At 42.9% G+C, this 24,595-nt stretch overlaps 1 protein-coding gene across 6 annotated transcripts in view; it reads left to right on the top strand.

Moving 5' to 3' along the window:
- The window catches only part of SULF2 (sulfatase 2), a 100,433-nt gene that overhangs the window by 73,254 nt on the left and 2,584 nt on the right, over positions 1-24,595 (top strand). For all 6 annotated transcript variants that reach the window (XM_075846926.1, XM_075846930.1, XM_075846927.1 and 3 more), the window contains 14 exons: positions 10,284-10,523; positions 16,022-16,173; positions 16,543-16,712; positions 17,017-17,167; positions 17,897-18,072; positions 18,230-18,358; positions 19,963-20,019; positions 20,203-20,332; positions 21,346-21,550; positions 22,013-22,271; positions 22,354-22,450; positions 24,008-24,102; positions 24,213-24,275; positions 24,346-24,515. In XM_075846926.1, the coding sequence (XP_075703041.1) occupies positions 10,284-10,523; positions 16,022-16,173; positions 16,543-16,712; positions 17,017-17,167; positions 17,897-18,072; positions 18,230-18,358; positions 19,963-20,019; positions 20,203-20,332; positions 21,346-21,550; positions 22,013-22,271; positions 22,354-22,450; positions 24,008-24,102; positions 24,213-24,275; positions 24,346-24,515 (2,094 nt within the window). The remainder of the gene's footprint in view (positions 1-10,283; positions 10,524-16,021; positions 16,174-16,542; positions 16,713-17,016; positions 17,168-17,896; positions 18,073-18,229; positions 18,359-19,962; positions 20,020-20,202; positions 20,333-21,345; positions 21,551-22,012; positions 22,272-22,353; positions 22,451-24,007; positions 24,103-24,212; positions 24,276-24,345; positions 24,516-24,595) is intronic.

The following is a 24,595-nucleotide window of genomic DNA, read 5'->3' on the forward strand; positions in this document are numbered from 1 at the left end:
ATAATGTATGAAGGTGTAGACGAGAGGAAGAAGAGAATAATGTATGAAGGTGTAGACGAGAGGAAGAAGAGAATAATATAATGTATGAAGGTGTAGACGAGAGGAAGAAGAGGATAATATAATAATGTATGAAGGTGTAGACGAGAGGAAGAAGAGAATAATATAATAATGTATGAAGGTGTAGACGAGAGGGAGAAGAGAATAATATAATGTATGAAGGTGTAGACGAGAGGAAGAAGAGAATAATATAATAATGTATGAAGGTGTAGACGAGAGGGAGAAGAGAATAATATAATGTATGAAGGTGTAGACGAGAGGAAGAAGAGAATAATATAATAATGTATGAAGGTGTAGACGAGAGGAAGAAGAGGATAATATAATGTATGAAGGTGTAGACGAGAGGGAGAAGAGAATAATATAATAATGTATGAAGGTGTAGACGAGAGGAAGAAGAGAATAATATAATAATGTATGAAGGTGTAGACTAGAGGAAGAAGAGAATAATATAATGTATGAAGGTGTAGACGAGAGGAAGAAGAGGATAATATAATAATGTATGAAGGTGTAGACGAGAGGGAGAAGAGAATAATATAATAATGTATGAAGGTGTAGACTAGAGGAAGAAGAGAATAATATAATAATGTATGAAGGTGTAGACTAGAGGAAGAAGAGAATAATATAATGTATGAAGGTGTAGACGAGAGGAAGAAGAGAATAATATAATAATGTATGAAGGTGTAGACGAGAGGAAGAAGAGGATAATATAATGTATGAAGGTGTAGACGAGAGGAAGAAGAGGATAATATAATAATGTATGAAGGTGTGGACGAGAGGAAGAAAAGAATAATATAATGTATGAAGGTGTAGACGAGAGGAAGAAGAGAATAATATAATGTATGAAGGTGTAGACGAGAGGAAGAAGAGAATAATATAATAATGTATGAAGGTGTAGACGAGAGAAAGAAGAGGATAATATAATAATGTATGAAGGTGTAGACGAGAGGAAGAAGAGGATAATATAATAATGTATGAAGGTGTAGACGAGAGGAAGAAGAGAATAATATAATAATGTATGAAGGTGTGGACGAGAGGAAGAAGAGAATAATATAATAATGTATGAAGGTGTAGGCGAGAGGAAGAAGAGGATAATATAATAATGTATGAAGGTGTAGACGAGAGGAAGAAGAGAATAATATAATAATGTATGAAGGTGTAGACGAGAGGGAGAAGAGAATAATATAATAATGTATGAAGGTGTGGACGAGAGGAAGAAGAGAATAATATAATAATGTATGAAGGTGTAGACGAGAGGGAGAAGAGAATAATATAATAATGTATGAAGGTGTAGGCGAGAGGAAGAAGAGGATAATATAATAATGTATGAAGGTGTAGGCGAGAGGAAGAAGAGAATAATATAATAATGTATGAAGGTGTAGACGAGAGGAAGAAGAGAATAATATAATAATGTATGAAGGTGTAGACGAGAGGAAGAAGAGGATAATATAATAATGTATGAAGGTGTGGACGAGAGGAAGAAGAGAATAATATAATGTATGAAGGTGTAGACGAGAGGAAGAAGAGAATAATATAATAATGTGTGAAGGTGTGGACGAGAGGAAGAAGAGAATAATATAATGTATGAAGGTGTAGACGAGAGGAAGAAGAGAATAATATAATGTATGAAGGTGTGGACGAGAGGAAGAAGAGAATAATATAATGTATGAAGGTGTAGACGAGAGGAAGAAGAGAATAATATAATAATGTATGAAGGTGTGGACGAGAGGAAGAAGAGAATAATATAATGTATGAAGGTGTAGACGAGAGGAAGAAGAGGATAATATAATAATGTATGAAGGTGTGGACGAGAGGAAGAAGAGAATAATATAATGTATGAAGGTGTGGACGAGAGGAAGAAGAGAATAATATAATAATGTATGAAGGTGTGGACGAGAGGAAGAAGAGAATAATATAATAATGTATGAAGGTGTAGACGAGAGGAAGAAGAGAATAATATAATAATGTATGAAGGTGTAGACGAGAGGAAGAAGAGAATAATATAATAATGTATGAAGGTGTAGACGAGAGGGAGAAGAGAATAATATAATAATGTATGAAGGTGTAGACGAGAGGAAGAAGAGAATAATATAATAATGTATGAAGGTGTAGACGAGAGGAAGAAGAGAATAATATAATAATGTATGAAGGTGTAGACTAGAGGAAGAAGAGAATAATATAATAATGTATGAAGGTGTAGACTAGAGGAAGAAGAGAATAATATAATGTATGAAGGTGTAGACGAGAGGAAGAAGAGGATAATATAATAATGTATGAAGGTGTAGACGAGAGGGAGAAGAGAATAATATAATAATGTATGAAGGTGTAGACTAGAGGAAGAAGAGAATAATATAATGTATGAAGGTGTAGACGAGAGGAAGAAGAGAATAATATAATAATGTATGAAGGTGTAGACGAGAGGAAGAAGAGGATAATATAATAATGTATGAAGGTGTAGACGAGAGGGAGAAGAGGATAATATAATAATGTATGAAGGTGTGGACGAGAGGAAGAAAAGAATAATATAATGTATGAAGGTGTAGACGAGAGGAAGAAGAGAATAATATAATGTATGAAGGTGTAGACGAGAGGAAGAAGAGAATAATATAATAATGTATGAAGGTGTAGACGAGAGAAAGAAGAGGATAATATAATAATGTATGAAGGTGTGGACGAGAGGGAGAAGAGAATAATATAATAATGTTTGAAGGTGTGGACGAGAGGAAGAAGAGGATAATATAATAATGTATGAAGGTGTAGACGAGAGGAAGAAGAGAATAATATAATAATGTATGAAGGTGTGGACGAGAGGAAGAAGAGAATAATATAATAATGTATGAAGGTGTAGACGAGAGGGAGAAGAGAATAATATAATAATGTATGAAGGTGTAGACGAGAGGAAGAAGAGAATAATATAATAATGTATGAAGGTGTAGACGAGAGGAAGAAGAGAATAATATAATAATGTATGAAGGTGTAGACGAGAGGAAGAAGAGAATAATATAATAATGTATGAAGGTGTGGACGAGAGGAAGAAGAGAATAATATAATGTATGAAGGTGTGGACGAGAGGAAGAAGAGAATAATATAATAATGTATGAAGGTGTAGACGAGAGGAAGAAGAGGATAATATAATAATGTATGAAGGTGTGGACGAGAGGAAGAAGAGAATAATATAATAATGTATGAAGGTGTAGACGAGAGGAAGAAGAGAATAATATAATAATGTATGAAGGTGTGGACGAGAGGAAGAAGAGAATAATATAATGTATGAAGGTGTGGACGAGAGGAAGAAGAGAATAATATAATAATGTATGAAGGTGTAGACGAGAGGAAGAAGAGGATAATATAATAATGTATGAAGGTGTGGACGAGAGGAAGAAGAGAATAATATAATAATGTATGAAGGTGTAGACGAGAGGAAGAAGAGGATAATATAATAATGTATGAAGGTGTGGACGAGAGGAAGAAGAGAATAATATAATGTATGAAGGTGTAGACGAGAGGAAGAAGAGAATAATATAATAATGTATGAAGGTGTGGACGAGAGGAAGAAGAGAATAATATAATGTATGAAGGTGTAGACGAGAGGAAGAAGAGGATAATATAATAATGTATGAAGGTGTGGACGAGAGGAAGAAGAGAATAATATAATGTATGAAGGTGAGGAAGAAGAGAATAATATAATAATGTATGAAGGTGTGGACGAGAGGAAGAAGAGAATAATATAATGTATGAAGGTGTGGACGAGAGGAAGAAGAGAATAATATAATAATGTATGAAGGTGTAGACGAGAGGAAGAAGAGAATAATATAATAATGTATGAAGGTGTAGACGAGAGGAAGAAGAGAATAATATAATAATGTATGAAGGTGTAGACGAGAGGAAGAAGAGAATAATATAATAAAGTATGAAGGTGTAGACGAGAGGAAGAAGAGGATAATATAATAATGTATGAAGGTGTGGACGAGAGGAAGAAGAGAATAATATAATAATGTATGAAGGTGTAGACGAGAGGAAGAAGAGAATAATATAATGTATGAAGGTGTGGACGAGAGGAAGAAGAGAATAATATAATAATGTATGAAGGTGTAGACGAGAGGGAGAAGAGAATAATATAATAATGTATGAAGGTGTGGACGAGAGGAAGAAGAGAATAATATAATGTATGAAGGTGTAGACGAGAGGAAGAAGAGAATAATATAATAATGTATGAAGGTGTAGACGAGAGGAAGAAGAGGATAATATAATAATGTATGAAGGTGTGGACGAGAGGAAGAAGAGGATAATATAATAATGTATGATGTGTAGACGAGAGGAAGAAGAGAATAATATAATAATGTATGAAGGTGTAGACGAGAGGAAGAAGAGAATAATATAATAATGTATGAAGGTGTAGACGAGAGGAAGAAGAGAATAATATAATAATGTATGAAGGTGTAGACGAGAGGAAGAAGAGAATAATATAATAATGTATGAAGGTGTAGACGAGAGGAAGAAGAGAATAATATAATAATGTATGAAGGTGTAGACGAGAGGAAGAAGAGAATAATATAATAATGTATGAAGGTGTAGACGAGAGGAAGAAGAGAATAATATAATAATGTATGAAGGTGTAGACGAGAGGAAGAAGAGAATAATATAATAATGTATGAAGGTGTAGACGAGAGGAAGAAGAGAATAATATAATAATGTATGAAGGTGTAGACGAGAGGAAGAAGAGAATAATATAATAATGTATGAAGGTGTAGACGAGAGGAAGAAGAGGATAATATAATAATGTATGATGTGTAGACGAGAGGAAGAAGAGGATAATATAATAATGTATGAAGGTGTAGACGAGAGGAAGAAGAGAATAATATAATAATGTATGAAGGTGTAGACGAGAGGAAGAAGAGAATAATATAATAATGTATGAAGGTGTAGACGAGAGGAAGAAGAGAATAATATAATAATGTATGAAGGTGTAGACGAGAGGAAGAAGAGGATAATATAATAATGTATGATGTGTAGACGAGAGGAAGAAGAGGATAATATAATAATGTATGAAGGTGTAGACGAGAGGAAGAAGAGAATAATATAATGTATGAAGGTGTAGACGAGAGGAAGAAGAGAATAATATAATAATGTATGAAGGTGTAGACGAGAGGAAGAAGAGGATAATATAATAATGTATGAAGGTGTGGACGAGAGGAAGAAGAGAATAATATAATGTATGAAGGTGTAGACGAGAGGAAGAAGAGAATAATATAATAATGTATGAAGGTGTAGACGAGAGGGAGAAGAGAATAATATAATAATGTATGAAGGTGTAGACTAGAGGAAGAAGAGAATAATATAATGTATGAAGGTGTAGACGAGAGGAAGAAGAGAATAATATAATAATGTATGAAGGTGTAGACGAGAGGAAGAAGAGGATAATATAATAATGTATGAAGGTGTAGACGAGAGGGAGAAGAGGATAATATAATAATGTATGAAGGTGTGGACGAGAGGAAGAAAAGAATAATATAATGTATGAAGGTGTAGACGAGAGGAAGAAGAGAATAATATAATGTATGAAGGTGTAGACGAGAGGAAGAAGAGAATAATATAATAATGTATGAAGGTGTAGACGAGAGAAAGAAGAGGATAATATAATAATGTATGAAGGTGTGGACGAGAGGGAGAAGAGAATAATATAATAATGTATGAAGGTGTAGGCGAGAGGAAGAAGAGAATAATATAATAATGTATGAAGGTGTGGACGAGAGGAAGAAGAGAATAATATAATAATGTATGAAGGTGTGGACGAGAGGAAGAAGAGAATAATATAATAATGTATGAAGGTGTGGACGAGAGGAAGAAGAGAATAATATAATGTATGAAGGTGTGGACGAGAGGAAGAAGAGAATAATATAATAATGTATGAAGGTGTAGACGAGAGGAAGAAGAGGATAATATAATAATGTATGAAGGTGTGGACGAGAGGAAGAAGAGAATAATATAATAATGTATGAAGGTGTAGACGAGAGGAAGAAGAGAATAATATAATAATGTATGAAGGTGTGGACGAGAGGAAGAAGAGAATAATATAATGTATGAAGGTGTGGACGAGAGGAAGAAGAGAATAATATAATAATGTATGAAGGTGTAGACGAGAGGAAGAAGAGGATAATATAATAATGTATGAAGGTGTGGACGAGAGGAAGAAGAGAATAATATAATAATGTATGAAGGTGTAGACGAGAGGAAGAAGAGGATAATATAATAATGTATGAAGGTGTGGACGAGAGGAAGAAGAGAATAATATAATGTATGAAGGTGTAGACGAGAGGAAGAAGAGAATAATATAATAATGTATGAAGGTGTGGACGAGAGGAAGAAGAGAATAATATAATGTATGAAGGTGTAGACGAGAGGAAGAAGAGGATAATATAATAATGTATGAAGGTGTGGACGAGAGGAAGAAGAGAATAATATAATGTATGAAGGTGAGGAAGAAGAGAATAATATAATAATGTATGAAGGTGTGGACGAGAGGAAGAAGAGAATAATATAATGTATGAAGGTGTGGACGAGAGGAAGAAGAGAATAATATAATAATGTATGAAGGTGTAGACGAGAGGAAGAAGAGAATAATATAATAATGTATGAAGGTGTAGACGAGAGGAAGAAGAGAATAATATAATAATGTATGAAGGTGTAGACGAGAGGAAGAAGAGAATAATATAATAAAGTATGAAGGTGTAGACGAGAGGAAGAAGAGGATAATATAATAATGTATGAAGGTGTGGACGAGAGGAAGAAGAGAATAATATAATGTATGAAGGTGTAGACGAGAGGAAGAAGAGAATAATATAATAATGTATGAAGGTGTAGACGAGAGGAAGAAGAGGATAATATAATAATGTATGAAGGTGTGGACGAGAGGAAGAAGAGAATAATATAATGTATGAAGGTGTAGACGAGAGGAAGAAGAGAATAATATAATAATGTATGAAGGTGTAGACGAGAGGAAGAAGAGGATAATATAATAATGTATGAAGGTGTGGACGAGAGGAAGAAGAGGATAATATAATAATGTATGATGTGTAGACGAGAGGAAGAAGAGAATAATATAATAATGTATGAAGGTGTAGACGAGAGGAAGAAGAGAATAATATAATAATGTATGAAGGTGTAGACGAGAGGAAGAAGAGAATAATATAATAATGTATGAAGGTGTAGACGAGAGGAAGAAGAGAATAATATAATAATGTATGAAGGTGTAGACGAGAGGAAGAAGAGAATAATATAATAATGTATGAAGGTGTAGACGAGAGGAAGAAGAGAATAATATAATAATGTATGAAGGTGTAGACGAGAGGAAGAAGAGAATAATATAATAATGTATGAAGGTGTAGACGAGAGGAAGAAGAGAATAATATAATAATGTATGAAGGTGTAGACGAGAGGAAGAAGAGGATAATATAATAATGTATGAAGGTGTAGACGAGAGGAAGAAGAGAATAATATAATAATGTATGAAGGTGTAGACGAGAGGAAGAAGAGAATAATATAATAATGTATGAAGGTGTAGACGAGAGGAAGAAGAGAATAATATAATAATGTATGAAGGTGTAGACGAGAGGAAGAAGAGGATAATATAATAATGTATGATGTGTAGACGAGAGGAAGAAGAGGATAATATAATAATGTATGAAGGTGTAGACGAGAGGAAGAAGAGAATAATATAATGTATGAAGGTGTAGACGAGAGGAAGAAGAGAATAATATAATAATGTATGAAGGTGTAGACGAGAGGAAGAAGAGGATAATATAATAATGTATGAAGGTGTGGACGAGAGGAAGAAGAGAATAATATAATGTATGAAGGTGTAGACGAGAGGAAGAAGAGGATAATATAATAATGTATGAAGGTGTGGACGAGAGGAAGAAGAGGATAATATAATAATGTATGAAGGTGTGGACGAGAGGAAGAAGAGGATAATATAATAATGTATGAAGGTGTGGACGAGAGGAAGAAGAGGATAATATAATAATGTATGAAGGTGTAGACGAGAGGAAGAAGAGAATAATATAATAATGTATGAAGGTGTGGACGAGAGGAAGAAGAGAATAATATAATAATGTATGAAGGTGTAGACGAGAGGGAGAAGAGAATAATATAATGTATGAAGGTGTAGACGAGAGGAAGAAGAGGATAATATAATAATGTATGAAGGTGTAGACGAGAGGAAGAAGAGGATAATATAATAATGTATGATGTGTAGACGAGAGGAAGAAGAGAATAATATAATAATGTATGAAGGTGTGGACGAGAGGAAGAAGAGGATAATATAATAATGTATGATGTGTAGACGAGAGGAAGAAGAGAATAATATAATAATGTATGAAGGTGTAGACGAGAGGGAGAAGAGAATAATATAATGTATGAAGGTGTAGACGAGAGGAAGAAGAGGATAATATAATAATGTATGAAGGTGTAGACGAGAGGAAGAAGAGGATAATATAATAATGTATGATGTGTAGACGAGAGGAAGAAGAGAATAATATAATAATGTATGAAGGTGTAGACGAGAGGAAGAAGAGGATAATATAATAATGTATGATGTGTAGACGAGAGGAAGCGGGTGATGATGATTCTATAATAGTAATGATAATAATGTAATAATACACGAGAGGAGGAGGAGGAGGTGATTATTACGATTCTTGTATCCCGGTTGCGAGAATTCTGTGGTCACTTTGTCATAATCCGTGAGGCCTCGGCGGCGTTTTTTTTTTTTCCGTCATCAGCTTTGATTAGAATGACTCCGCTGAGCGCAGGGTTAATGTTTTGTCTTCTCTTTCATGTTGGGGGTTGTACGGATTTAATTCTGAGTTTGTTTTAGATGTGGGTTTAAATATTTATCGGCGTCCTAGTTATGCGAGCGCTCCGCATGCCGGCCGCCTGTCCGCTGTCATTCTACGTTATCTTCATATTAGATCAGTGATGCTGAGTCCTGCACTCTCCGGAGCGACACTTCTTGTACCATCGTGTCCCCACAGATGCTCCTGTCACATCCTCACAATCCTGGAACGAAGTGACAGGATGTGTAGTCTGAGCACAAACGGGTGCCCTGAAATATTACAGGTTGCTGCAGAGGTTGTAATGTGAAAGCATAGAAAAACACTTCCAGCATTTCACAGGTTAAATTACCGTAGGACAAACTGCGCAAATCATCTGCTTTACTCATCCTGAATGATATCTTATACTCCAGTCACATCCAGAGCTGCACTGACAATCCTGCTGTTACGTCATGTCTTATACTCCAGTCACGTCGAGCTGCACTCAATCCTGCTGTTACATCATATATTATGCTCCAGTCACATCCAGAGCTGCACTCACAATCCTGCTGTTACATTGTCTTATGCTCCAGTCACGTCCAGAGCTGCACTCACAATCCTGACGTTACATTATGTCTTATGCTGCAGTCACATCCAGAGCTACATTCACAATCCCGATGTTACAATGTCTTTTATACTCCAATATAAGAAGGTCCATGACAGCATCAATGTGGCAAAAAATCAAGTGTTTATGAACACATCCCCCAAACAACGCATGCAACGTTTCGACTCATTTCGCATGACATCTTGACAGACTTCTGCGTGCGTGGAAACATTGCATGCGCTTTTTGAGGGCGTATTTGCCACACGGATGTTATCACAGATCGTCTTGAACTTGGAATTTTTTGGACATAGGGTGAATTTTTTAGCATCTTTTGGACTTTTATACCTAGCAAGTTCTGTAGGCAACCAAACCTTTTTGTATTTTAACCTCCAGTTGCTTCCAGAGCTGCAGTCACAACTCTGCTGTTACATAATCTTATACTCCAGATACATCCAGAGCTGCGCACTTAGTCCTGCTGCGGTTAGTTAAAATCATTTAACACTTTTTGCATTGGCGGTCTGTCCGCTATCTAGATCAGACTTTTATACACTTTTTATAAACACGATGCGTGATCTGTACAGTTGGAGGGGGATGCAGTGACTTATATTTGTATAGCACCAGTCCTGTGTTATTTTAGTGTTATTATATCTCCAGTCCTGTATTACTATAGCGCCAGTCCAGTATCATTATATTTCCGGTCCTGTACTATTATGACTCGGGTCCTGTAGTGTTATAGCGCTGCTTCTGTATTACGCTGTGGCCCCCGTGTTTTCCTGAGGGGTTGGCTCCTGACTCTGATTCTGTTTGTCTGATTCCAGGTTCCATGTCTGTGATGAATAAGACGAAGCGCATCATGGAGCAGGGAGGGACGCATTTTATAAACGCCTTTGTCACCACACCCATGTGCTGCCCGTCGCGCTCCTCCATCCTGACAGGGAAGTATGTCCACAACCACAACACCTACACCAACAACGAGAACTGCTCGTCACCGTCATGGCAGGCGCAGCACGAGCCCCACACCTTCTCTGTGCACCTGAACAACACTGGCTACCGGACAGGTGAGAGCGCCGCCCGGAACACCCTGGGGGCTGTAGTTCTGTGCAGTTATGTGCTAACCGGTCCGTCTTCTGTAAATGACGCTTAATGCCTCTTATACGTGCCAATGATCGGGCGAACGAGCGCTCGTATGTAATCAGAACAACGATCAGCCCATGAACGGGGAAACGAGCGCTCGTATGTAATCAGAACAACGATCAGCCCATGAACGGGGAAACGAGCGCTCGTATGTAAACAGAACAACGATCAGCCCATGAACGGGAAACGAGCACTCGTATGTAATCAGAACAACGATCAGCCCATGAACGGGGAAACGAGCGCTCGTATGTAATCAGAACAACGATCAGCCCATGAACGGGAAACGAGCGCTCGTATGTAATCAGAACAACGATCAGCCCATGAACGGGAAACGAGCGCTCGTATGTAATCAGAACAACGATCAGCCCATGAACGGGGAAACGAGCGCTCGTATGTAATCAGAACAACGATCAGCCCATGAACGGGAAACGAGCGCTCGTATGTAATCAGAACAATGATCAGCCCATGAACGGGAAACGAGCGCTCGTATGTAATCAGAACAACGATCAGCCCATGAACGTGAAACGAGCGCTCGTATGTAATCAGAACAACGATCAGCCCATGAACGGGAAACGAGCGCTCGTATGTAATCAGAACAACGATCAGCCCATGAACGGGAAACGAGCGCTCGTATGTAATCAGAACAACGATCAGCCCATGAACGGGGAAACGAGCGCTCGTATGTAATCAGAACAACGATCAGCCCATGAACGGGGAAACGAGCGCTCGTATGTAATCAGAACAATGATCAGCCCATGAACGGGAAACGAGCGCTCGTATGTAATCAGAACAACGATCAGCCCATGAACGGGAAACGAGCGCTCGTATGTAATCAGAACAACGATCAGCCCATGAACGGGGAAACGAGCGCTCGTATGTAAACAGAACAACGATCAGCCCATGAACGGGAAACGAGCACTCGTATGTAATCAGAACAACGATCAGCCCATGAACGGGGAAACGAGCGCTCGTATGTAATCAGAACAACGATCAGCCCATGAACGGGGAAACGAGCGCTCGTATGTAATCAGAACAACGATCAGCCCATGAACGGGAAACGAGCGCTCGTATGTAATCAGAACAATGATCAGCCCATGAACGGGAAACGAGCGCTCGTATGTAATCAGAACAACGATCAGCCCATGAACGGGAAACGAGCGCTCGTATGTAATCAGAACAACGATCAGCCCATGAACGGGGAAACGAGCGCTCGTATGTAATCAGAACAACGATCAGCCCATGAACGGGAAACGAGCGCTCGTATGTAAACAGAACAACGATCAGCCCATGAACGGGGAAACGAGCGCTCGTATGTAATCAGAACAACGATCAGCCCATGAACGGGAAATGAGCGCTCGTATGTAATCAGAACAACGATCAGCCCATGAACGGGGAAACGAGCGCTCGTATGTAAACAGAACAATGATCCGCCCATGAACTGGAAACGAGCGCTCGTATGTAAACAGAACAATGATCAGCCCATGAACGGGGAAACGAGCGCTCGTATGTAATCAGAACAACGATCAGCCCATGAACGGGGAAACGAGCGCTCGTATGTAATCAGAACAACGATCAGCCCATGAACGGGGAAACGAGCGCTCGTATGTAATCAGAACAACGATCAGCCCATGAACGGGGAAACGAGCGCTCGTATGTAATCAGAACAACGATCAGCCCCTGAACGGGGAAACGAGCGCTCGTATGTAAACAGAACAACGATCAGCCCATGAACGGGGAAACGAGCGCTCGTATGTAATCAGAACAACGATCAGCCCATGAACGGGAAACGAGCGCTCGTATGTAATCAGAACAACGATCAGCCCATGAACGGGAAACGAGCGCTCGTATGTAATCAGAACAACGATCAGCCCATGAACGGGAAACGAGCGCTCGTATGTAATCAGAACAACGATCAGCCCATGAACGGGGAAACGAGCGCTCGTATGTAATCAGAACAACGATCAGCCAATGAACGGGAAACGAGCGCTCGTATGTAAACAGAATGATCAGCCCGTGAACGGGAAACGAGCGCTCGTATGTAATCAGAACAATGATCAGCCCATGAACGGGGAAACGAGCGCTCGTATGTAAACAGAACAACGATCAGCCCATGAACGGGGAAACGAGCGCTCGTATGTAATCAGAACAACGATCAGCCCATGAACGGGAAACGAGCGCTCGTATGTAATCAGAACAACGATCAGCCCATGAACGGGAAACAAGCACTCGTATGTAATCAGAACAACGATCAGCCCATGAACGGGGAAACGAGCGCTCGTATGTAATCAGAACAACGATCAGCCCATGAACGGGAAACGAGCGCTCGTATGTAATCAGAACAACGATCAGCCCATGAACGGGGAAACGAGCGCTCGTATGTAATCAGAACAACGATCAGCCCATGAACGGGGAAACGAGCGCTCGTATGTAAACAGAACAACGATCAGCCCATGAACGGGGAAACGAGCGCTCGTATGTAAACAGAACAACGATCAGCCAATGAACGGGAAACGAGCGCTCGTATGTAATCAGAACAACGATCAGCCCATGAACGGGGAAACGAGCGCTCGTATGTAATCAGAACAACGATCAGCCAATGAACGGGAAACGAGCGCTCGTATGTAATCAGAACAACGATCAGCCCATGAACGGGAAACGAGCGCTCGTATGTAATCAGAACAACGATCAGCCCATGAACGGGAAACGAGCGCTCGTATGTAAACAGAACAACGATCAGCCCATGAACGGGAAACGAGCACTCGTATGTAATCAGAACAACGATCAGCCAATGAACGGGAAACGAGCGCTCGTATGTAATCAGAACAACGATCAGCCCATGAACGGGGAAACGAGCGCTCGTATGTAATCAGAACAACGATCAGCCAATGAACGGGAAACGAGCGCTCGTATGTAATCAGAACAACGATCAGCCCATGAACGGGAAACGAGCGCTCGTATGTAAACAGAATGATCAGCCCGTGAACGGGAAACGAGCGCTCGTATGTATACAGAACAACGATCAGACAATGAACGGGGAAACGAGCGCTCGTATGTAAACAGAACAACGATCAGCCCATGAACGGGAAACGAGCACTCGTATGTAATCAGAACAACGATCAGCCCATGAACGGGGAAACGAGCGCTCGTATGTAAACAGAACAACGATCAGCCCATGAACGGGAAACGAGCGCTCGTATGTAAACAGAACAACGATCAGCCAATGAACGGGAAACGAGCGCTCGTATGTAATCAGAACAACGATCAGCCCATGAACGGGGAAACGAGCGCTCGTATGTAATCAGAACAACGATCAGCCCATGAACGGGAAACGAGCGCTCGTATGTAAACAGAATGATCAGCCCGTGAACGGGGAAATGAGCACTCGTATGTAATCAGAACAACGATCAGCCCATGAACGGGAAACGAGCACTCGTATGTAAACAGAACAACGATCAGCCCATGAACGGGGAAATGAGCGCTCGTATGTAATCAGAACAACGATCAGCCCGTGAACGGGAAACGAGCGCTCGTATGTAAACAGAACAACGATCAGCCCATGAACGGTAAACGAGCGCTCGTATGTAATCAGAACGATCAGCCCGTGAACGGGAAGACGATCAGCTGGTTGTATCGCTTATGTAGCATGAAATATTGTTGGCCGCACATCTGTAAACAGGGAGACGCGCTTCCGACATGATGATAATGTATGGGGATGAGTGATCGGAGTAACTATATGTCCTCATACATAAGCAATCATTGCTCTTGTGAAAGGAGAAAATTGGCGCCGATCATAAATCGCGACCTTGTAAATGGCAGGGGAGGGGGATTATTCTAATGAGCTGCAGACAATTCCCAGTGACCGGACATCTCCCCTCCGGAGATATGGCAGCCAAAATGCACAAGATCCAGGCAGTGACCGGCGTCAGTGGTGACATGGTGGACAGCGTAAAAACTCTTCTAAAGATCTGGAAGAGGAGAATTCTGGGAAATGTTTCATTGATGAGGCTGCAGGAGAACAAACAGAAACATTTCCCATCCCCCGCTGCGCGCCTCCACTCTTCACCCGCGGATTCACCAAAATCTGGAGGAACAGAAAACACCGAGAACCCCCAAATTCTAACACTCAAAAATACTGTCGTCGCCCCCCCCCATACTGGCCCCGCATCATATGTATCAATGTGTGATCATATACTTCACACATGATCGGATTAGATACAGCAGACTGTATCACACACAAGATTAGATACAGCAGATCGTATCACACATGATCGGATTAGATACAGCAAGCGGTATCACACATGATAGGATTAGATACAGCAGACGGTATCACACATGATAGGATTAGATACAGCAGACGGTATCACACACGATAGAATTAGATACAGCAGACAGTATCAGCCATGATAGGATTAGATACAGCAGATGGTATCACGCATGATAAAATTAGTTACAGCAGCCGGTAACCGGAATAATAGGATTAGATACAGCAGACCGTATCACACATGATAGAATTAGATACACAGCTCAGTGGGCAGTATCACACATGATAGGATTAGATACAGCAGCTCAGCAGGCAGTATCACACAGGTTAGGATTAGATACATGGCTCAGCAGACAGTATCACACATGATAGGATTAGATACACAGCTCAGCAGACCGTATCACACATGTTAGGATTAGATACACGGCTCAGAAGACAGTATCACACAGGATAGGATTAGATGCAGCTCAGTAGACCATATCACCCAGGATAGGCTTAGATACACGGCTCAGCAGACAGTATCACACATGTTAGGCTTAGATACACGGCTCAGCAGACAGTATCACACAGGTTAGGATTAGATACACGGCTCAGCAGACAGTATCACACATGATAGGATTAGATACACAGCTCAGCAGACCGTATCACACATGTTAGGATTAGATACACGGCTCAGAAGACAGGATAGGATTAGATGCAGCTCAGTAGACCATATCACCCAGGATAGGCTTAGATACACGGCTCAGCAGACAGTATCACACATGTTAGGATTAGATACACGGCTCAGAAGACAGGATCACACATGATAGGATTAGATACACAGCTCAGCAGACAGTATCACACAGGTTAGGATTAGATACACGGCTCAGCAGACAGTATCACACATGATCGGATTAGATACACAGCTCAGCAGACCGTATCACACATGTTAGGATTAGATACACAGCTCAGCAGACAGTATCACACATGTTAGGATTAGATACACGGCTCAGAAGACAGTATCACACAGGATAGGATTAGATGCAGCTCCGTAGACCATATCACCCAGGATAGGCTTAGATACATGTCTCCCATTTCCTGGTGACTCTTCGGGTACGGTATAACACCGTTGTCCTTGTTCTCGTCTTGTGACTTCATCTTTTCCTCCGTCTTGTGTTGCAGCTTTCTTTGGCAAATACCTGAATGAATATAACGGCTCGTACGTCCCCCCGGGCTGGAAGGAGTGGGTCGGGCTGGTGAAGAATTCTCGCTTCTATAACTACACACTGTGCCACAACGGGGTGAAGGAGAAACACGGCTATGACTACTCAAAGGTGAGCTCCATCCTCTCAGCCATGCTGGGGTCCGGACCCTGGGGTCACACCAAGACCTCGACTGATTGTGTCCAAATTACACAAGTGCATGGCTCGTTACAAGAGAGAACTCTGATACACTGTAACAAACCCTGAGCTGAGAGCAGGACTAGTTCAGGACGGATTTTCTCAAGTTTTCCAGGTCCATCCTCCTCGGAGAGAAGCTGGGTGCCCACTCCTGTGGCAGCTGTAAGGGCGGCCATATTGGTCATCACCTGGCGTATCCTGCTTACAATATTTGGGGGTGACTGTTCTGCCGTTGCTCCCTGGGTCATGGATCGGGGATTCGGGTGGAGCGAGTCTTACGTCTTGTGTTCATTCTCCCTGTAGGATTATCTGACGGATCTCATCACAAACCACAGCATCAGCTTCTTCCACGATTCAAAGAGATTGTACCCCCACCGACCGGTGCTGATGGTGCTGAGCCACGCCGCCCCCCATGGTCCTGAAGACTCTGCACCCCAGTATTCCCAGATGTTCTCCAATGCGTCCCAGCACATGTAAGTCATGGGAGAAATAGAATGCCAAAACTGCAGTGAAGACTGACACACTATAGTTGTAGCAGTACATTGTAATTAGTGCAGCGTCACTTTAAGGATATCGCAGTAGTAACGCTGCTGCGCCATTTCTTTAGAATAAAACATTTCTCGTCTGTAGTCCGATGGACGATTGCGCCATTGTTCTTCTGTAGTTGGCGTGACACCTACCCCTCCCCCAATATCCCATGTGAGGTCATAATTGTGGGGCCACAGCATGTCCTGTCCTGATCCTGACTGATGAACTGGACCTGGTTTTGTCTTTCAGAACCCCGAGCTACAACTACGCCCCGAACCCAGACAAGCACTGGATCATGAGGTACACGGGCGCCATGATGCCCATCCACATGGAGTTCACAAACATGCTGCAGCGCAGGCGACTACAGACCCTGATGTCCGTGGAGGACTCTATGGAGAAGGTGCGCACAGTGGCCCCTGCTACTCCATGACTGATCACCAGTGCTGACCTAGTCCTGCTCACACAGCTGTGATGAGAACTGTGCTCCTGTAATGTCTACACTGATACATTGTAACAACCCCTCAGCTGTGTGAGCACGACTAGGTCAGGGTGGGTTTTTGGCCTGAGAGTGTAAATCACAATGATCCCTTTACTGACAGCAAACAGAGTTCCTGAAAATGGTGAGGAATTCTTGCACCGCGTCTATTAGGAGGTCGCATTGCTCTATAATCCCGCTGTTTATTGCCTCCGGCCCCGGAGCTTTCACTATACAGAGCTCCGGCTGTTCTATTTATCCTGTACTGATCCATGTCTCCAGTTACATCTGAAGCTGCATACACCAGTCTGGTGTTAGCTCTGGTAGCCGTTTATCTGAACTTCATTTTCAGTCGTGTGACCTCAGATAAGATCTAAATTTGGAACGATAATGAGATCTCCCATCACGCACTGCTCACTGATTACAGGCATCAGCAAAATTGTGAGTGCAGCTTTGACTGTGACTGGAGTATAAGACTGCATCAGTACAAGATAATTTAAAGAACATTTATACTGTGAAGTGGTGATTACTATAATATTTATCTTCTTATTGTATGGAGATTTATCCATAGCTGCAGCTCTGGATGTGACTGGAGATGGGTCATGCTGCGGGGGAGGGGTATATGTGGAGATAATGGTGACTGTGGTTTTCTAGATTTACGACATGCTGGTGGAGCTGGGAGAGCTGGACAACACGTACATCATTTACACGGCGGACCACGGCTACCACATCGGCCAGTTCGGTCTGGTGAAGGGAAAGTCAATGCCGTATGAGTTTGACATTCGGGTGCCGTTCTATATCCGTGGACCAAACGTGGACGCAGGTTCCCTGTGAGTCCTTCTTTTCTTTATGGTACTGACCCTGAGACAGCAGAAGTTGCAGCCTGACCGCAAAAACCAGTGGCAGTGACAGCAGCTCTTGATGTGACTGGAGTATAGAACATCCCCTGATGTCACTGATCTTTCCTTTCTTCGTATCCGTCTGCAGGAACCCGCACATTGTGCTTAATATCGACCTCGCGCCCACCATCCTGGACATCGCCGGCCTGGACATTCCTCCGGACATGGACGGGAAGTCAATACTGAAGCTGCTGGACACGGAGAGACCGGTGAATCGGTGAGGGGGAGGGGCAGGGTAACGTACACAGTCGCCATAATCGCATAGAGAGTCCAGGACCGCTTATTACATCATATATTACATGCTACATAGTTTTGGGAGCGGCGATATATTCATGATGTCTGGACCAATAAGACGAGAACGTAGGAATGTCTCCAGGCTGAGTGGGAGGAGTCAGTCACGCGATGTTCGTGTGCTGCAGAGGATGATGGGAGAAAAATCCCGTTCCATTTCCATGTCTTACGTGGTGACAGATCTGCTCGGATCAGAGGTTCACACAAATCCTACAAGGGGCCAGTAACCATGACAACGCACTGAAGACCCTGCACGAGTGGCACACGAGATGTTAATTGGCCTCTTTCCTGGCAGCGCAGCGACATTTCTCCGCTGACGCTTTGTGTCCTCGCTGTCTAATGAGCAAAATAATGTGTCGTGTGTGAATGCTGCAACAAAGTTGTCTCCACCTGCACATAAACCAAATCACAGAGAGCGCATGAACAGGTTTAGTGTCCAACCTTTAAAACGCCTATTATTCGACAGTTGGCTGATACCAGAGAACAATGGATTATATTCACCTGTTCTACAGTCACCTGACCCGTCTTGCTCCGCCCCCTGCGTCGTCCCGCTGTATATCTTCTTGCTTCTCTGGTGTAGTGGTGATTGGTCGCTTTCGTTCCTTTCCTCTATATTATATCATTCTCTGTCCCCGTTACTGCGTGTTTCGGTATAAATGGCGCCCGTCGCCGCAGTCTCTGGACACGTGATGGTCTTAGTCGCCGCAGTCTCTGGACATGTGATGGTCTTAGTCGCCGCAGTCTCTGGACACGTGATGGTCTTAGTCGCCGCAGTCTCTGGACACGTGATGGTCTTAGTCGCCGCAGTCTCTGGACACGTGATGGTCTTAGTCGCCGCAGTCTCTGGACACGTGATGGTCTTAGTCGCCGCAGTCTCTGGACACGTGATGGTCTTAGTCGCCGCAGTCGCTGGACACGTGATGGTCTTAGTCGCCGCAGTCTCTGGACACGTGATGGTCTTAGTCGCCGCAGTCTCTGGACACGTGATGGTCTTAGTCGCCGCAGTCTCTGGACATGTGATGGTCTTAGTCGCCGCAGTCTCTGGACACGTGATGGTCTTAGTCGCCGCAGTCTCTGGACACGTGATGGTCTTAGTCGCCGCAGTCTCTGGACACGTGATGGTCTTAGTCGCCGCAGTCTCTGGACATGTGATGGTCTTAGTCGCCGCAGTCTCTGGACACGTGATGGTCTTAGTCGCCGCAGTCTCTGGACACGTGATGGTCTTAGTCGCCGCAGTCTCTGGACATGTGATGGTCTTAGTCGCCGCAGTCGCTGGACACGTGATGGTCTTAGTCGCCGCAGTCTCTGGACACGTGATGGTCTTAGTCGCCGCAGTCGCTGGACACGTGATGGTCTTAGTCGCCGCAGTCTCTGGACACGTGATGGTCTTAGTCGCCGCAGTCTCTGGACACGTGATGGTCTTAGTCGCCGCAGTCTCTGGACACGTGATGGTCTTAGTCGCCGCAGTCTCTGGACACGTGATGGTCTTAGTCGCCGCAGTTGGGTTGTAATTTTTTTTTCTTTTTCCAGGTTTCAGGTTCAGAAGAAAGTAAAAGTCTGGAGAGATTCATTTCTGGTGGAGCGCGGGTGAGTGATGCTCCGTCTATAGGGAAAGGTGGGGGAGGGGTAGTGCTGAGTCTACACAGTATAGAACCTGCACCCATTCCTGTTATCTCATGGGGGAGGGGGCAAATATATATATATAGGGTCCAATCACCTCTATATGCAGCAGCGGCATTGTATACACGCTGATCATTATCCACATTGTAGGAAACTGCTGCACAAGAGGGAGACTGACAAAGTGGACGCCCAGGAGGAGAACTTCCTGCCCAAGTATCAGCGCGTCAAAGACTTGTGTCAGCGAGCGGAGTACCAGACGGCCTGTGAGCAAATGGGGCAGGTGAGCGGACACCTTGAGCACCCCCAAATCTCACTGATCATATAGGAAACACTCCGCATAATACAGGATCAGTAACGTCATGTGACCACCAGCAGAATAGTGAGTGCAGCTCTGGAGTATAATACAGGATGTAACTCGGGATCAGTACAGGATAAGTAATGTAATGTATGTACACAGTGACTCCACCAGCAGAATAGTGAGTACAGCTCTGGAGTATAATACAGGATGTAACTTAGGATCAGTACAGGATAAGTAATGTAATGTATGTACACAGTGACTCTACCAGCAGAATAGTGAGTGCAGCTCTGGAGTATAATACAGGATATAACTCAGGATCAGTACAGGATAAGTAATGTAATGTATGTACACAGTGACTCCACCAGCAGAATAGTGAGTGCAGCTCTGCAGTATAATACAGGATATAACTCAGGATCAGTACAGGATAAGTAATGTAATGTATGTACACAGTGACTCCACCAGCAGAATAGTGAGTGCAGCTCTGGAGTATAATACAGGATGTAACTCAGGATCAGTACAGGATAAGTGATGTATGTACACAGTGACTCCACCAGCAGAATAGTGAGCGCAGCTCTGGAGTATAATACAGGATGTAACTCAGGATCAGTACAGGATAAGTGATGTATGTACACAGTGACTCCACCAGCAGAATAGTGAGCGCAGCTCTGGAGTATAATACAGGATGTAACTCAGGATCAGTACAGGATAAGTAATGTAATGTATGTACACAGTGACTCCACCAGCAGAATAGTGAGTGCAGCTCTGGAGTATAATACAGGATATAACTCAGGATCAGTACAGGATATGTTTTATGTAGCTGTATATGGCGGTTAGTTTGATGTTATCTGTATGATGAATCTGGAGGGGAACATATCCTGTAAAGCCTTTTCGTTATGTGATGATAAAGTGACAGCGCCCAGTTTAGGGTGTATAGCCAGTTTCATGTCTCTTCTCTTTATTGACCGATTCCTTGTTCTTGTATTTGCTGGCTCTAGAAGTGGCAGTGTGTGGAGGATCCCACTGGAAAGCTGCGGCTGCACAAGTGTAAGGGGATGGCGAGTTTGTCTGCAACCCCCGACAGCAAAAAGATGTCCCCGAATCTCATGAACAGTTACTATAACAGCGACGAATGCAACTGTGACGTCATGAGCTACAAAATGTCGCCGCTCAACCGCCGCAAGAAGCTGCTTACCAAGAAAAGTAAGTCCTGGAGCAGTGGAGATTGTCCTGGTGAATGGTGTACGGAGGTGCCATGTCCACAGGGTTCCGTTACACGACCATGTTTACCTCGCTCCTCCCCCGCTCCGTACATGTTGGGGATTGTGAGGTTTCTAGGTTTTAGTTCTGTGCATAGCGTAAATGACATTACCTAGAGTTCTCTCTGTCTGGAGAAGGCTGTGACATCATTTCCTTCATGCTTTTGGTTTAATACCTTCTGCCTGAATCTTACGAGTAGTTGCGGTCGGTCTGCGCAGTCGCAGGAGACGTCGTGTCTGTGCTTTGCCGTACAGGTTTGAGATGGAGATGATGGCTCTTTGCTGTGTTTTCTTGCACCATCTAGTGGCTGTTCTGTGTTATTACAGGAGCAGTGGACACATAATAGACACACGGGTAACGCTTACACCATCACGTCTTAACCTCGACGCCTCCCTCTTGTTGCAGAGTACAAGGCCAGTTACCTGAGGAATCGCTCTGTCCGTACCGCGTCCTTTGAAATGTCCAGTGATGTCATTAATATGGACATAGAGGAGGAATACGAGCCTGTGCTGCGGAGGAACTTCACCAAGTGGCAGCTGCCTGAGCTGGACAACGGTGATGATGATGATGAGGATAATGAGGATAAAGACTCTGACGACTTCAGCGGAGTGGGAGAGATTACAAATGATCTGGTTGTGCCCAGTGCTGTGAAAGTGACTCACAGGTGAGAGGTCGGGGATCAGGGAGGCAGGAGCTGTATATAATGATGGGTGGTAACATCTACTACATCCCTGTCCCATACACAGGTGCCACATCCTTCCTAATGACACCGTGCAGTGCGACCTGGATGTCTACAAATCTCTGCAGGCCTGGAAGGATCACAAGCTGCACATCGACCACGAGGTAAGACTACAATTCATGTACAGCACTGCAGGAAACCACCATGTGGAGCTTACACCCCTGAACCCCATTACACAGGTCACATATAGAATGTATCTCCACAGACAGCACCCAGTAACTCAGGATCAGTAATATATTCTACTCCAGAGCTGCACTCACTATTCTGCTGGTGGAGTCACTGTGTACATACATTACATTACTTATCCTGTACTGATCCTGAGTTACATCCTGTATTATACTCCAGAGCTGCACTCACTATTCTGCTGGTGGAGTCACTGTGTACATACATTACATTACTTATCCTGTACTGATCCTGAGTTACATCCTGTATTATACTCCAGAGCTGCACTCACTATTCTGCTGGTGGAGTTACTGTGTACATACATTACATTACTTATCCTGTACTGATCCGGAGTTATATCCTGTATTATACTTCAGAGCTGCACTCACTATTCTGCTGGTGGAGTCACTGTGTACATACATTACATTACTTATCCTGTACTGATCCTGAGTTACATCCTGTATTATACTCCAGAGCTGCACTCACTATTCTGCTGGTGGTGTCACTGTGTACATACATTACATTACTTATCCTGTACTGATCCTGAGTTACATCCTGTATTATACTCCAGAGCTGCACTCACTATTCTGCTGGTGGAGTCACTGTGTACATACATGACATTACTTATCCTGTACTGATCCTGAGTTACATCCTGTATTATACTCCAGAGCTGCACTCACTATTCTGCTGGTGGAGTCACTGTGTACATACATTACATTACTTATCCTGTACTGATCCGGAGTTATATCCTGTATTATACTCCAGAGCTGCACTCACTATTCTGCTGGTGGAGTCACTGTGTACATACATTACATTACTTATCCTGTACTGATCCTGAGTTACATCCTGTATTATACTCCAGAGCTGCACTCACTATTCTGCTGGTGGAGTCACTGTGTACATACATTACATTACTTATCCTGTACTGATCCTGAGTTATATCCTGTATTATACTCCAGAGCTGCACTCACTATTCTGCTGGTGGAGTCACTGTGTACATACATTACTTATCCTGTACTGATCCTGAGATACATCCTGTATTATACTCCAGAGCTGCGCTCACTATTCTGCTGGTGGAGTCACTGTGTACATACATTACATTACTTATCCTGTACTGATCCTGAGTTACATCCTGTATTATACTCCAGAGCTGCACTCACTATTCTGCTGGTGGAGTCACTGTGTACATACATTACATTACTTATCCTGTACTGATCCTGAGTTACATCCTGTATTATACTCCAGAGCTGCACTCACTATTCTGCTGGTGGAGTCTCTGTGTACATACATTACATTACTTATCCTGTACTGATCCTGAGTTATATCCTGTATTATACTCCAGAGCTGCACTCATTCTGCTGGTGAAGTCACTGTGTACATACATTACATTACTTATCCTGTATTATATGCCAGAGCTGTCAGGAAGGGGTGTAGCTGTTTAGCGGTCACTGCCCCCCTCCCCCGCAGCGGAACTGATAAGTGTCTCTATTGTGTTATAGATAGAAACGTTACAGAATAAGATCAAGAACCTGAGAGAGGTGAGAGGTCACCTGAAGAAGAGGCGGCCGGAGGACTGTGACTGCAGTAAGCTCAGGTATCTCCTCCTGGCAGAGCAGTATGAACATGTAGTGTAACCTGCGGTCTCCCTTGACGTGTGTGATCTGGAGGGGAAGTCTACAGATAATTCTGCTGTTTATCTCGCAGTTATCACTACAAGCACCAGAAGGGGAAGCTGAAGAGTGGGGGCCCCCTCATTCACCCCTATAAGTAAGTACCCCCTGAAGCTGCCTGTAATGTGTGTAGAGTTACGGGTTCTGACCGTGAGGTTTATACTTAGGAAATCGCTAAACGAACACGACAAGATCTGGTTTCTGCGGGAGCAAAGACGAAAGAAGAAGCTGCGCAAACTGCTGAAGAGGCTGAAGAACAACGACACGTGCAGCATGCCCGGCCTCACCTGCTTCACCCACGACAACCAGCACTGGCAGACCGCCCCCTTCTGGACATGTAAGGTCTCATTACCAGCCGTAAACACTGCACCTAGATAGTCTGAAGGTTTGCTACAATGTATTAGTGCAGGACACTGT

The sequence above is a fragment of the Rhinoderma darwinii genome, chromosome 13, assembly GCF_050947455.1.
Source record: "Rhinoderma darwinii isolate aRhiDar2 chromosome 13, aRhiDar2.hap1, whole genome shotgun sequence".
Lineage (NCBI taxonomy): Eukaryota > Metazoa > Chordata > Amphibia > Anura > Rhinodermatidae > Rhinoderma > Rhinoderma darwinii.